Source organism: Colossoma macropomum, unplaced genomic scaffold (assembly GCF_904425465.1).
Source record: "Colossoma macropomum unplaced genomic scaffold, Colossoma_macropomum, whole genome shotgun sequence".
Lineage (NCBI taxonomy): Eukaryota > Metazoa > Chordata > Actinopteri > Characiformes > Serrasalmidae > Colossoma > Colossoma macropomum.
This window is the reverse complement of record NW_023494792.1, coordinates 53480718-53492901: the sequence shown is the minus strand read 5'-3', so window position 1 is coordinate 53492901 and position 12184 is coordinate 53480718. Positions and strand designations below refer to the sequence as shown.

The 12184-nt window shown below is 39.0% G+C and overlaps 1 protein-coding gene across 1 annotated transcript in view; it reads left to right on the top strand.

Moving 5' to 3' along the window:
• LOC118812521 (ankyrin repeat and BTB/POZ domain-containing protein BTBD11-A) overlaps positions 1–12184 on the top strand; it is a 265349-nt gene that overhangs the window by 228210 nt on the left and 24955 nt on the right. Inside the window, exons 5-8 of the mRNA XM_036577596.1 lie at positions 2817–2982; positions 6310–6399; positions 8945–9046; positions 10968–11061. Of these exons, the coding sequence (XP_036433489.1) occupies positions 2817–2982; positions 6310–6399; positions 8945–9046; positions 10968–11061 (452 nt within the window). The remainder of the gene's footprint in view (positions 1–2816; positions 2983–6309; positions 6400–8944; positions 9047–10967; positions 11062–12184) is intronic.

Here is a 12184-nt window from a genome sequence, read left to right as displayed (position 1 = left end):
GAAGAATCATCATTTTTAAGAGAGTAGTTCAGACTACGCTGTCTGTGGAATAAGCAAGTAACAACAATGTTCACTATACTCTAGATGTTGCTGGAACTACTTTTTTGGTAAAAGAAGCTGACAATATTTTAAACATATTTGAATCAATGTTCAGGGCTTCTTTGCTTTGTACTTTCTTTACAAAATGACTGTATAAAAGTAACAGAACACTCAACGTCATGTATTATGAATATCATCGGGGTTGTGATGATCTATGGCACTCGCCACAGCTGTGATATTATTTGTGATAACACCTGACCTTGAGTGTTCTATTGCTTAGTACCAGAGTTTCATATTATGTGTGTTTGTTTAGGCTCACAATTACTGTCTATTGTGTTTTAGTTAAGGATCAGATAGAACTCAGTGACAGTGCTTCATAGCTCCAGTGCACAAGTAAAGAAGCAACTTTAACATGTTTTAGCTGGTCGACAACATTTGGGCTAAGGGGAAATCTGAGTAAATCACTTTAAACAATACAGATGGGCATGAATGCTTCCGTAAGGCTTTGTGCAACTCCTACACTGATCTCATATAAACACAGTAGTTTTTATAAATACATACAAGCACACATATACATATACTGAACATCACATCCTTATGTGCTTGTTGTACTTGGGAATTAAGTTGGTCCTCTCTTTGCTGCAGTTGCAGTCTCCATTCTTTTGGAAAGGCTTTCTACTTGATTTTGAAACGTGGCTGCATTCAGTTCCATTCAGCCTAATGAGCATTAGTGAGGTCAGGAACTGATGTAGGGTGATAAGGCCTGGCTCACAATCAATGTTCCAATTCATACCAAAGGTGTTTAATGAGGTGGTCAGGGCTTTATGCAGGCTAGTCAAGTTCTTCCACACCAAACTCAGCAAACCATTTCTTTATGGATCTCGGTTTGTGTACAGGGCTTTATTATGCTGAAACTGTCAGGGTTAGACCCAGAGCAAGGCCACTTCCAACCACTAAGGGAAGATGCAGTGTGATTACCCTTACACCTTGACAAAGGGCTACTTTAGGCCTAAGACAGAGCCTGACATTGTTGAGTCTTTGCTTCAGAGTTGTAGAAGCTGTAGAGTGTTTTTATCTTGAGCCTCTTTTTCTCTGTCACTTTTCGAGCCTGTTCTCTTTCTCAAGTTGTATGTCCAACCCCCCCACCAAAAAAAAAGCTGACCCTAGAAAAGGAAGCTCCTGAGCATTTTTATGTTGGTCTTTGTTTTCCCTAAACTTTCTGGAAATCTCTTTGTTTGAAGACGCTGTTTTAGCATCCCTCTTTGTTTTATTTTGGCCTTTGCTTCCCCCTTTGTTTTATTTCCCACCTTTTTTCTTTATCTTTGTTTAAAGCCCCTCAACGCTGTTTGCATCATCACTGCAGTGGTGGTGCAATGGTTAAACACCTGCCCCAGTATGAGGTTGCGGATTTGATCCTTGCTTGTAGCCCCTTGTTTCTTTCATTTAGTTTCTATTTCTTGAATTGCTCTGCACTTGGATCTAACTCCTTTTAGCTCTCAGCAGTAGCTCACTCAGATAAATAGTGGCCTTCTAACCTGAGTACCTGAGTTTGAATCCACCCCCGGTGGGTTACCATGTAACATAAACATTATAGAACCTTCACCAAACTTTTTTACGAAATAGGAAGCTCATAATTCACTAAGTACTAAGATTTGTCTTTCACTAGAATTAAGGGGCCCAGCTCAAATCAAGAAAACAACTCAAGTTTGGTCCTCCACCAAACTTTGCAGCACTATGCATTTGGACAAGTAACAGTATCAGAACCTAGTCATCCATCAGACTGCTAGATGGTGAAGTCTGATCATCTCAGTGGAGAACGTGTCCACTGCAAGTCCAGTCTAGGTGGGCTTTATACCACTCAAACTGGTACTTGAGCTGTTGTTGGTCTTAGACATTTCTGCCTCTCAGTAGCAGAACTTGCAGTTGAACAGTGCAGCTCTAGCACAGCATACATTTGACAAACTGACTGCTAGTGTTTGTCATTGGAGTTTGCGTGACTCTATGTTTGATTTTATGCCATTTTAGGCCAAAAAGGCCAAACTCACTGATAAGAGGGGGTGCCCACATACCATTGGCCATGTACTGTATAAAAGCACATACAACATAGCAAAAACCTGTATAAAGGAAATAATCTTTCTAGTAGGTTTAGCAGTCTAGTGCAAACTTTGAAGCTCTATGTAAATGCCTTATGCTGCTTTAGCTTAAATGCTTTTACTTTGACAAATGTGGGTAATCATGCCAAACAAACAGAGCTTTGCTTTAAGGGTCCTCTTTCCTCTACTGCCATGAAAAGTGGAGCTGGCCTGAAATCAGTAACAGCCAGTATTACTGTCAGGGGCACAGCTGCCCTTAAAGTGGGGCTATTATGGTTCATACAGGCCATTAGGTACCAGAGAAAGATTAGAGCTGCTGCTTTTTCTGTTAAATGGGCCTATGGAAAAACAAAGCAGGCTGTTTGTAATCTGTATTAATATCTAATTAAAATCTGAAGCCCATTTATAACCATAATTGTCAAGACCTAAATCAAGTAGATGCAGTTTGTGCATACGAATGAGGTTTTTATGTAATTATTATGAAAACCTTGTTTAGTGACATTAGCAGAATGATTATGGAATAAGCATTGAAAACTTTACATCGAGTTTGTCTTTTCTTGTCTGCTTTATTCAAAAATCATCAGTAGTGAATAAATGCAAAAAGGAAAAAATCTGTCCAGTACAACAGAGTCAGCATTTTTCAGTTTGTAAGTCAAACAACTTCCTTGTGTCTTGTCACTTTAGAGCGGACGACTGCTTCTGCGCCACGCGGAAGCTGGATGCAGCCTCCACAGAGGCCAAATTTCTGCAGGACCTGGGCTTCCGCATGCTCAACTGCGGCCGCACTGACCTGGTCAAGCAAGCGGTCAATCTGCTCGGACCTGATGGCATTAACAGCATGACCGAACAGGTGAGAGATGCTAATACTCAGACACAATCCTTAATTACGGAAACCCAAAAAATACTGTACAGCTCACATTTGCTCAAATTTTGAATTAGTAATTATTAATATTTTTTTACATTTTGTGAAATAATAGGAATGTACATTCTGACCAATTTGAATTGGTTCAAGCACCTAATGAACAGATTTTCGGTTATCCACAGGGAAGGAAAAAAATACAGTTATTATATTACAAAAAGGGTGAAACACACAAAATGTAATCTCAAACCCAATCCAAAGGATTAAAATATTAAAGTAATGTCATCTATGTTCTGTTACGTTTGGATCTTTTTAAGTTTAATGAAAGTTTTATGAAAACAAATTATATACTTAATGTGTGATGTGTTTCTCAGTTTGGAAATGTCATATTTTGGTCAGTTATTTGGATCCAAATAAGGCATGTGTACTTTGGAATAAAAAATAAATTAGAATATTTTTTAGTAAGTATGTGATGTATAACTGCAGAGAAGATGATTCAGTTCACTGAGTTCATCAACTTTGCAAATGCAGGTCATATTTAAAATGTTTTTAAATATTTTAAATATATAAATAAATAAATAAATAAATATTTGTTAAAATCTGTTGATTACCATACCAAAGTCCAAAGATCAATCCGAACCTAATTAGAATATTTAAATATGACATCTTTAAATATTCAAAAATTCTAATATAACATCTTCTTTTGAAACCATCAATTATTGTAAATAGAGGCCACTCTAAAAACTCTTTCTTCTGTGTTCTGTCTGTTAAAAGGTCTATACTTGCACGAAAGGCTTCATATTGGTGCATGCGTGCTTGGACCCCAGTAATTATCTTTTGTATGGTAATTATGCAGTTATGACAGCATACAGAAATCCACATGTCTTATGAGTTTTAAAAGCCATTCATTTTACATGAAAACTGTGATAGCTGACTGTGGAGAAACAAATAAGCAGTTATTGTGCATTACAAAGTGCAGAAGTGTGTTCTCTGTAGAGGATGTGTTAACCTATTTTCAATTACAACATCAACAAAAGGTGTCATTTGATTGGAGTGCCCAAACTTTTAAATACAACTGTATTACTCTTATACAGCAGCTCTCACACTACCCATACTCAATCATTATGTTCATACTGGATCTTCAGAAATTAGATTACCAGTTCTGCGCTGCATGAATGATGCCTGTTTGCCTATAGAGCACAGAATATCTAATGAACATTGTGAACTGAATGTATTTACACTCCACATTTACATGCAGAAGCAGGTTCTAATCAGGATAAGCCCATCTTACAGTATATAGTGGAGCCACATGTTTCCAATCTCATTTCATCTTTCTGAAGTTCAGTCAGGAAGGCCTGAGGAGAGGGCCGAGCTCTCTATAGAAACACGGACATCCCTCAGATTCCTTTAAGCCTCTGTTTGTGTTGGACCGCTTTTCTGTCATTTCTCTCAGTACAGTCTGGAAACTTTTCACTCACTGTGTTCATGGTTCATCTCAAGAGTAAGTTCTGGTTTAAAGAAACAATAGATAATCTGTATTCACAGTCAGTATGTGTTAAATCAGGGGTGCAGAGCTCCGGTACTGGAGGGGTTGTGTCCACCACACTTTGGTGATTGACCTGCTCAGTCACACCTGATTAAACGCATTTGAATAGAGAAACCAGCAGTGCTGGACACTAGCCCTCCAGAACCAGAGTTGTGCACTCTTGTGTTAAAAGGATAATCTGGCCTAAAACTAAGGTTTAATATATTATTTGTCATGTTATGCAGGATTCTGTAGCTGATGTTCAAGCTTGCATAAAATAAGAGAGGCCAGGCTTTAAGCAGAAATAGTGAAGGGGGTGGGGGGGGGGTGGTATGATGAGAGCATGCAGTGCTTGAGTCCAGCTGGGATTCTTTTCACTTCACTCCAGCCAATAGACTGCCATATAGTCCCTATCCTCATACTGCAATAAACAGGAAAGTCACTTCAGGATAAACTCTTATAGAGAATTTGGTAACACTTTATTTGAAATTGAAATATATTTATATATATAGAGAGAGAGGGAGATAGATAGATAGATAGATAGATATTTATATATATATATATATATATATATATATATATATATATATATATATATATATATATATATATCAAAAACCATAACAAGATGTTACATTACTTGGAAATGATGTTTCATAACAGTATTATAAATGTAATAAACATTTGTGGCTTTGCTTTAAGGCCCCTTATGTCAATACAATGTTGTTCACTTCATAAAACATGTTATGTCATGTTGCAATTACTAGTATAAGCTGTTCATAAATTCTAAATATGTTATTCAATGCATATGCGTGTGTCTTTATGTAGGTAGCTTTCAAATAAAGGATAACCAGAAAGTTTTTATTGATCTGGACATTGAATCTCCTGTACTGGAATACTGTCAGCTAGAAGTACAAAGCAATCAGAAAACTATAAATTTTGTCATAATGTGAACAGAGATATAAACAATACATTATGAGTCCTTTAAGGTATTATGTAACAAAAACAGCTGTACTTCATTTTAATGATCATTTTCCAACCCTTCTTTATTCCTTAGAATTATACAGGCTGTTTCTGTTCCTATGCCTTTAGGACTAATACAAGCAAATCACCTCTTTCCTGATTGGCAGTATTAGTTGTATTGTGCCTCATTCAGTAAGCAGACCAGGCTGAAATGCTGCAGCGTAAGTGCTATAAGCTGAATAAGTGGATATATGTAAATATACGAAAACAGTGAATTCAAAACGAGCTGTTTTTGCAGCTTAATTTCCCTGTATGAACTGAGTAGCGCAATTTTTAAACTTTACCAGTGTTTACATAGTACACTAACTCTTTTATTTCAAAAGGAAAAGTTACAAAATGTTTTTTTTTTCATGATATGGCCCCTTTAACAATGTTTTATAAACTGCAAGGGTAATTTCGTTTTCCATTATATGAGTCTTTTAACTCTACAGTTTCTCTGTTCTATTTTTACTCTGCTGTTTGCCGTAGTCTAAAGGTTAGTATTTTAAAAGCAAGTTTAAGTATGGCAAACTGAAAAGAACATAATAGAAGCAATTTAGAGGAAATGAACAGTAATTTTGGTATAATCGATATTCACTGTGGCTTCAATTCAGGGTGATCAGATCCATTCTAACCACCCACGGTGAAGCTAAAGATTCAAAGGCTTTCTCGAGTGTTTGAATTTCCGCTGTGCTTTAAAGAGTAATGGCTCTTACTGTGCTTTCCGCTTTGTCATCTCAGTCACCAGAGTAGTTCATCCTAACTGTGAGTGTGTATGTTTGTGTGTCTAGGGGATGACCCCGCTCATGTACGCGTGTGTTCGTGGTGATGAGGCCATGGTGCAGATGCTGCTGGACGCTGGGGCAGATGTCAACAGTGAGGTCAGTATTCATCAACTGGGGGGGAGCTGGTCAGTATTAAATAGTATGCAGTTTGTCTTTGCCCTGTACTGTTCTAGAGTAAAGACTAACTTGTGCTGTCGCACTTTGTCTCTCTGTGCTCTTCCTATGCTATCTGCATGCACTGTAGAAAGTGTGAGTGAGTGGTGCCGCTTTCAAAGTGTGTCTGCCTAAGTCTATGCGTACTGTCTGCCTATGAAAGAAGTGTCATTTCTTCTTTTGTTTAGTGCATTAATAGTAAGAGAAAATTCCATTGGCATTGGTTTAAAATAGATGCACTAAACTTACCGTGTGGCATTTAGGTCAAAAGCATGAAGTATCCCTCATAGATCTGAACATGATTTTGCCAGAACTGACAGCTCTTAAAACAGAAATATTATTTAAGCACTGGAGAAGCACAAAATACAGGGACCACCATGAAAACCTACCCCTGCAGCTTACTGCTGGTGCTCAGAAATGATTAAAATACGCTCTTGAAAATAAAGGTTACTATGTGGTTCTTTTTTTGAACATACAGTTCTAGGAAACAATTAAGAGTTATAGAACGTTTACATTATGTAGAGGCTCTTTAAGCTTTAAAAAGGTTCTTCACGCCTGCAAAGACCTTATAAGAAAGTCTATTGTAATGGTGGCAGACGGAACCAGACGCTCACAGACGAGGCTTAAGTTAAGATCTTTAATAACAAAGGGTTGATCCAAAATCATAGTCGAAAAACAAGACCATGAAGTCAAAATACAGAGATCCCCAGCAAGACAAAAGGGCAAGGCAAAAATCAAGGTCAGGACAGAAAAACAGGTCATACACAGAAGTAGGCAAACAGACAGAGAAACACTTGGTATGCTCATAGTAGAGACCATACTTCGCAAATAGCTAAACTAAAACCCGAGCTTAAATACTAAACTAACAAGCACATGGAATGAGGAACAGGTGTGTGTGTAATCAGAAGTCTGATAAAGCTGAGCACAGATAGGTTGATTGGTTCGAGTCCTGAGTCATGTGAAGCAGCAGGGGGTTCTGGGATTTGTAGTTTGAGGTGGCTGTGTTGGCTGTAGATCCAGCTGTGCCGGAGGAAGGCATGACATCTATTCGCTCGGCGGCCATCTTGGCAACACCACCAGGCATTTATTTCCAGCTATTTAATACCAGACTCCTCTCTCTTTGAATGGAAAGAGACTCAAAATACTTTTGAAATCACTGATAAAATCTGACATAAAACTCATAAAAGTTTGTAGCTTTTGGCTCAATAATGCATAATAAGTGTGGTTTTTGGGTTGTTTGGGCTACTACTCTTGAACACAGATCTTGAAAAAGAGGGAGGGCTTTTCCTGATAGCGACTTATCTTTGGTGTTGATGGCTTTTTATGTCAGTTGCTAAACAGTGCATTTTGGGCCATTTTGGTTAAATTACACATGATTTCTCACTGTTTTGTTTAGCCTACAAATGCATAAAATATTTGTTCTTCTTTTGAACATTGAAAAAATTCAATTTTTGGGTCTGGATTTTTAAAGTTTGTGAAGGTTTGAGAAGGAGGGACTCTCCAATGATGAGAGATGTGCGGGCATGTGCTACTCCAGTGCATTTAAGCAGTTATTGTAGTAATAGAAAAATTATTTCACAGTAGAACATGCTTCATGCATTTGACTCTGAACTGAGTCAAGTAAGGCTCATATACGTTAGAGTTTGTGGCGTCTTGTGGAGAGAGTGACTCTTGAACGAAACACCAAGTGCATGCTCAGTGATGTGAACTTTCGTGTCTGACAATTCATGGAGTGTTGTAGGGCCAGAATTATCAGACAGGGAATGGGTTGTGGTCTGACTTTTGCATTTCAAACTGTGTTTTCAGAATGTCAGTTTTGGTATCCATTTAGACTCTTCCTAAAGGTCATGTCTGTCCAGTCATTCAGAGATATCTGCCTAATGTAACATTACACGAATAGGTGTGGATATTTCTGCCCAGCTCGAGGAGGAGGCTGTTAAGGCCAGACGAGTCGATCGCACAGCGTTTGGCGCTTTGCTCATGAGTCACCACTCGCTCAGTCTTCCAGCGTTTCGCGCTCCTTGCCAATTATCTCTCCTGCAGCCTGTCTGTCGCTGCCTTTAAAATTCCAAAAGAACCCACCAGTGGGAGAGTATGACACCCTCAGATTATGGTCAGATGTTTAACTGAAGCGGCGAGATATGTGGGAGTTAACATAGAGAGACAGAGGAAACACAAAGCCGGCTACCGCCATGAGGTGGGTTTATATAATGGCAAATAAGACAAAAAGAAAGCAAAGAGCGAAAAAAGAAAAAGCAAAAAATATCTGTCTTTTCTTTAAATGTCCAGGATTAGCAGAAGGGGCATTTGGGGAAAAAAACCTGGCTCCAATTTTTTCCGCTCAAACACTTCACTCACTCATTCCTTTTGTTTTTTTCTTCTTCTTTTGCTTCTCTTTTTCTGCCTCCTCCAATTGAAAGCACAGTGTTTTCATTAATGGCTGAATGCTATTTCTCTCCCCTTGAACCTCCCCTATATGACTTCCCAGGTGCCCAGCTCAGTACACAGGCACCCCTCAGTTTACCCCGACACCAGGCAGGGGACTCCACTCACTTTCGCCGTGTTGCACGGACACGTCCCTGTCGTGCAGGTAGTGACGACGTGAATGATTCGATGCCTTTCCACCTCTGCACTCTCTCCTTCAATTATTATTATGCTCTAACATAATAATAATGGCAACAAAAACAAGCCCCCTCCCCCTTAGGCTGCTGTGGCCTGGATGTTTGGATGTTCCCCTTCAGGCTAGATTCAATGGATAGATTAACTTCGGTCAGTTTAAGAAAGCTAAGCTAGGTTGAATAGGTCAGTTAACATACTTCAGTTTTGTAAACCTAGGGCATATTGAATGGGTCAGTTAACATGGGTCGGTTTAGAAAAGCTAGGCTTGATTGAATGATTCGGTTAGCTTGGCTCAGTATGGGAGAGCTACACTTAGCTTAAAAAAATAGTGTTCAGCCTGCCTTAAAATTTTTAATTTCAAACAGTAAATCAACAGAACAAGAATCTGTGTTTTGTCTCATCATCATCTTACTATCTGAAGTTTTTTAGGTTAAAACCCCCACATTTTTACAGTGTAGGCTATTGAATAGGTCAGTCAATCTAGGCCTATTTAAAAGGGCCAGATAACATGGCTTGGTTTAACAGAGGTAGACTAAACTGAATGGGTCAGTTAACATTAAGAAAGCTAAATTAGTTAACATGGTTTAGAAGAGCCATGCTAGATTTATTGAGTTAGTCAGTCATGACTCTGTTTAGTGAAGCTTGGCCCAGATTAAAGGGGCCAGTTATCCTGGTTTGGTTTAAAACAGGTAGGCTAGACTGAATGGATCAGTTAACAGGGTTCAGTTTAGGAGAGCTAGGCCAGTATAAGTCACTAATGTGGTTAAGTTAGTTTAGGAAAGCTAGGCTAGATTGAATGGGTCAGTCGGCATGGCTTTGTTTAGTAAACCGTAAACCTAGGCTTCATTGAATGGGTCAGTTAACATGGCTCAGTTTAACCGAGCTAGGCTATATTGAATGGGTCAGTTAGTGTGGTTTAGTTTAACAGAGCTGGGCTAGATTGAATGGGTCATGCCTCAGACTGACTGGGTCGGTTAACCTGGGTCAGTTTAGGAGAGCTTGGCTAGATTGAGTGGGTCAGTTAACATGACTCAGCTTAGTAAAGCTAGGCTTGATTTAATTGGTCAGTTTATATGACTCAGTTTAGAAAAGCTAGGCTAGATTTAGTGAGTCAGTGAACACATTTTAGTTTAGGAAAGCTAGGCTAGACTGAATGGGTCAGTTAGCTTGGCTCAGTTTAGAACAGCATTAGCTTCAGTATCTTGTGGAAAGTGCTGAGACAGAAGGCAGGGAGTATTATCAGTAGTTTCCAGTGACTTCAGTGAGAAAAAAAGTTTGTGTGGGCCAGAGACAGCATTTATGACTATAAACATTCATGCAGCATGATAAAGCTAAAGCTATCTCTATATTTTCCCCATATGAAGAAAGTTCACATATTAAATTGCCCTCAGCAGCTATGAGTGTTCATTGTGATGAACCACCAAGGAGCAATTTGAATCCCCAGACATAATGGAAAGGCATAGCAGGAAAAGCTTTCTTCTGAAAGCTCTTGGATCTCTGAAGAACATACACACTTGGGAGTGCTTGATCTCCCAAGCAAACAAGAACACAGGACATACATTGTCATTGAAATGAAATGCTCCTCTTTGGCTTCCCTTGTATGAGTAATCCCTCAAACTGAAGGCGTTTGCTTTATGAAGCAGGTAATTGCTTTTTTCAGTGTTATTTTTTTCTTTCTTGACACTTGGTTTCTTCCCCTTTAAGCACTGAGTGACAGAAAGTAAAGCCAGATCACTTGTCTAGCTTGTCACCTCACTTGTCTAGATAGCGGAAAGCATGAACGAATGCACAGCCCAGCTACTTAGGTCATCAGTCAGCTCAACAGTAAGCTTAACGTTGGTGTGTTTCATTTTGTAACAGTGTTTTTCTCTATTATGTTCTGCTTATCTCAGCTGCTGCTGGATGCTCGAGCCAATGTGGAAGGGGCACTGCAGGATGGAGCTGAGAACTACACTGAAACACCACTCCAGCTAGCCTCCGCTGCAGGTAGCACAGTAAGCCTCACTCATGTGAACCATAGGGCATTTCATCAACACAGAGGAGTTCTGCTGTATTATGTGTTTTATAGCTGAGGGTTCTCAGTGTCAGTTCTCTTATGATGCACCCTTTCTGGATCATTGAAAGTGGGCATAATTAGCTTCAGAGGTCTGTGGGGCCTGTTTGAGTGAACCTTTTGTGAAATTGGAATGTTAATCATTGACCCATTGGTTAGTCTTACAAGGGCCTTGACAACCACATCAAGTACCATTTGCCCTGGTGAGAATGTAGGTTTTATGATGGCTTTTAAAGGTAGTTATGTATCAGCTGAGTCTTCGCCATTCATGTGAATCTTTGCCACCTTGTGGACTCGACAACATAAATACTTTTTCTTTTCCTTAAAACAGTTTTGAGGTGAATTATCTCGGGATGTCCTTATGATTTTGGGTGAAATCCAGGATATTAATCCAGTATGAGTCTGCAGTGACTGTTGTTTTTACAGTTATATTTCCAGTGACAGTGAATGACCTCCTGTAATTTAAATAACTTACAGAATAGAAATCCAATTCAGCTTCATCTTAAGGTAATACAATAACAAAACCTGGTAATGGATGCTGCTGTTTGTATAACCCCATTCCCAGAAAAGTTGGGATGCTGTGCAGAATGTAAGAAAAATAGAATGCAATGATATGCAAATCAGGTAAACCATATTTTTAAAGGAAATACTACAAAGGGGGCATGTTTACCACTGTGTTTCTCTTCTTTTAACAACACTCTGTAAGCATTTGGTAATTGAGGAGACACTGCTGTAGTTTTGAAAGTGAAATGGTTTCCCATTTTTGTTTGATATAGGATTTCAGCTGCTCAACAGTTCTCCTTTTTTGTATTTTTTATTTCATAATGCGCCAAATTTTATCAGTGGGTGACAGATCTGGACTGGAGGCAGGCCAGTTTAGTTCCCAGACTCTTTTAATACAGAGCCATGCTGTTGTAATACAAAATATGGTTTGACCTTGTTTTGCTGAAATAAGCAAGGCCTTCCCTGAAAAAGACGTCATCTTGATGACAGCATATGTTGCCAGAACATTATGTATCATTCAGCATTAATGGTGCCTTTACAGACGTGCATGTC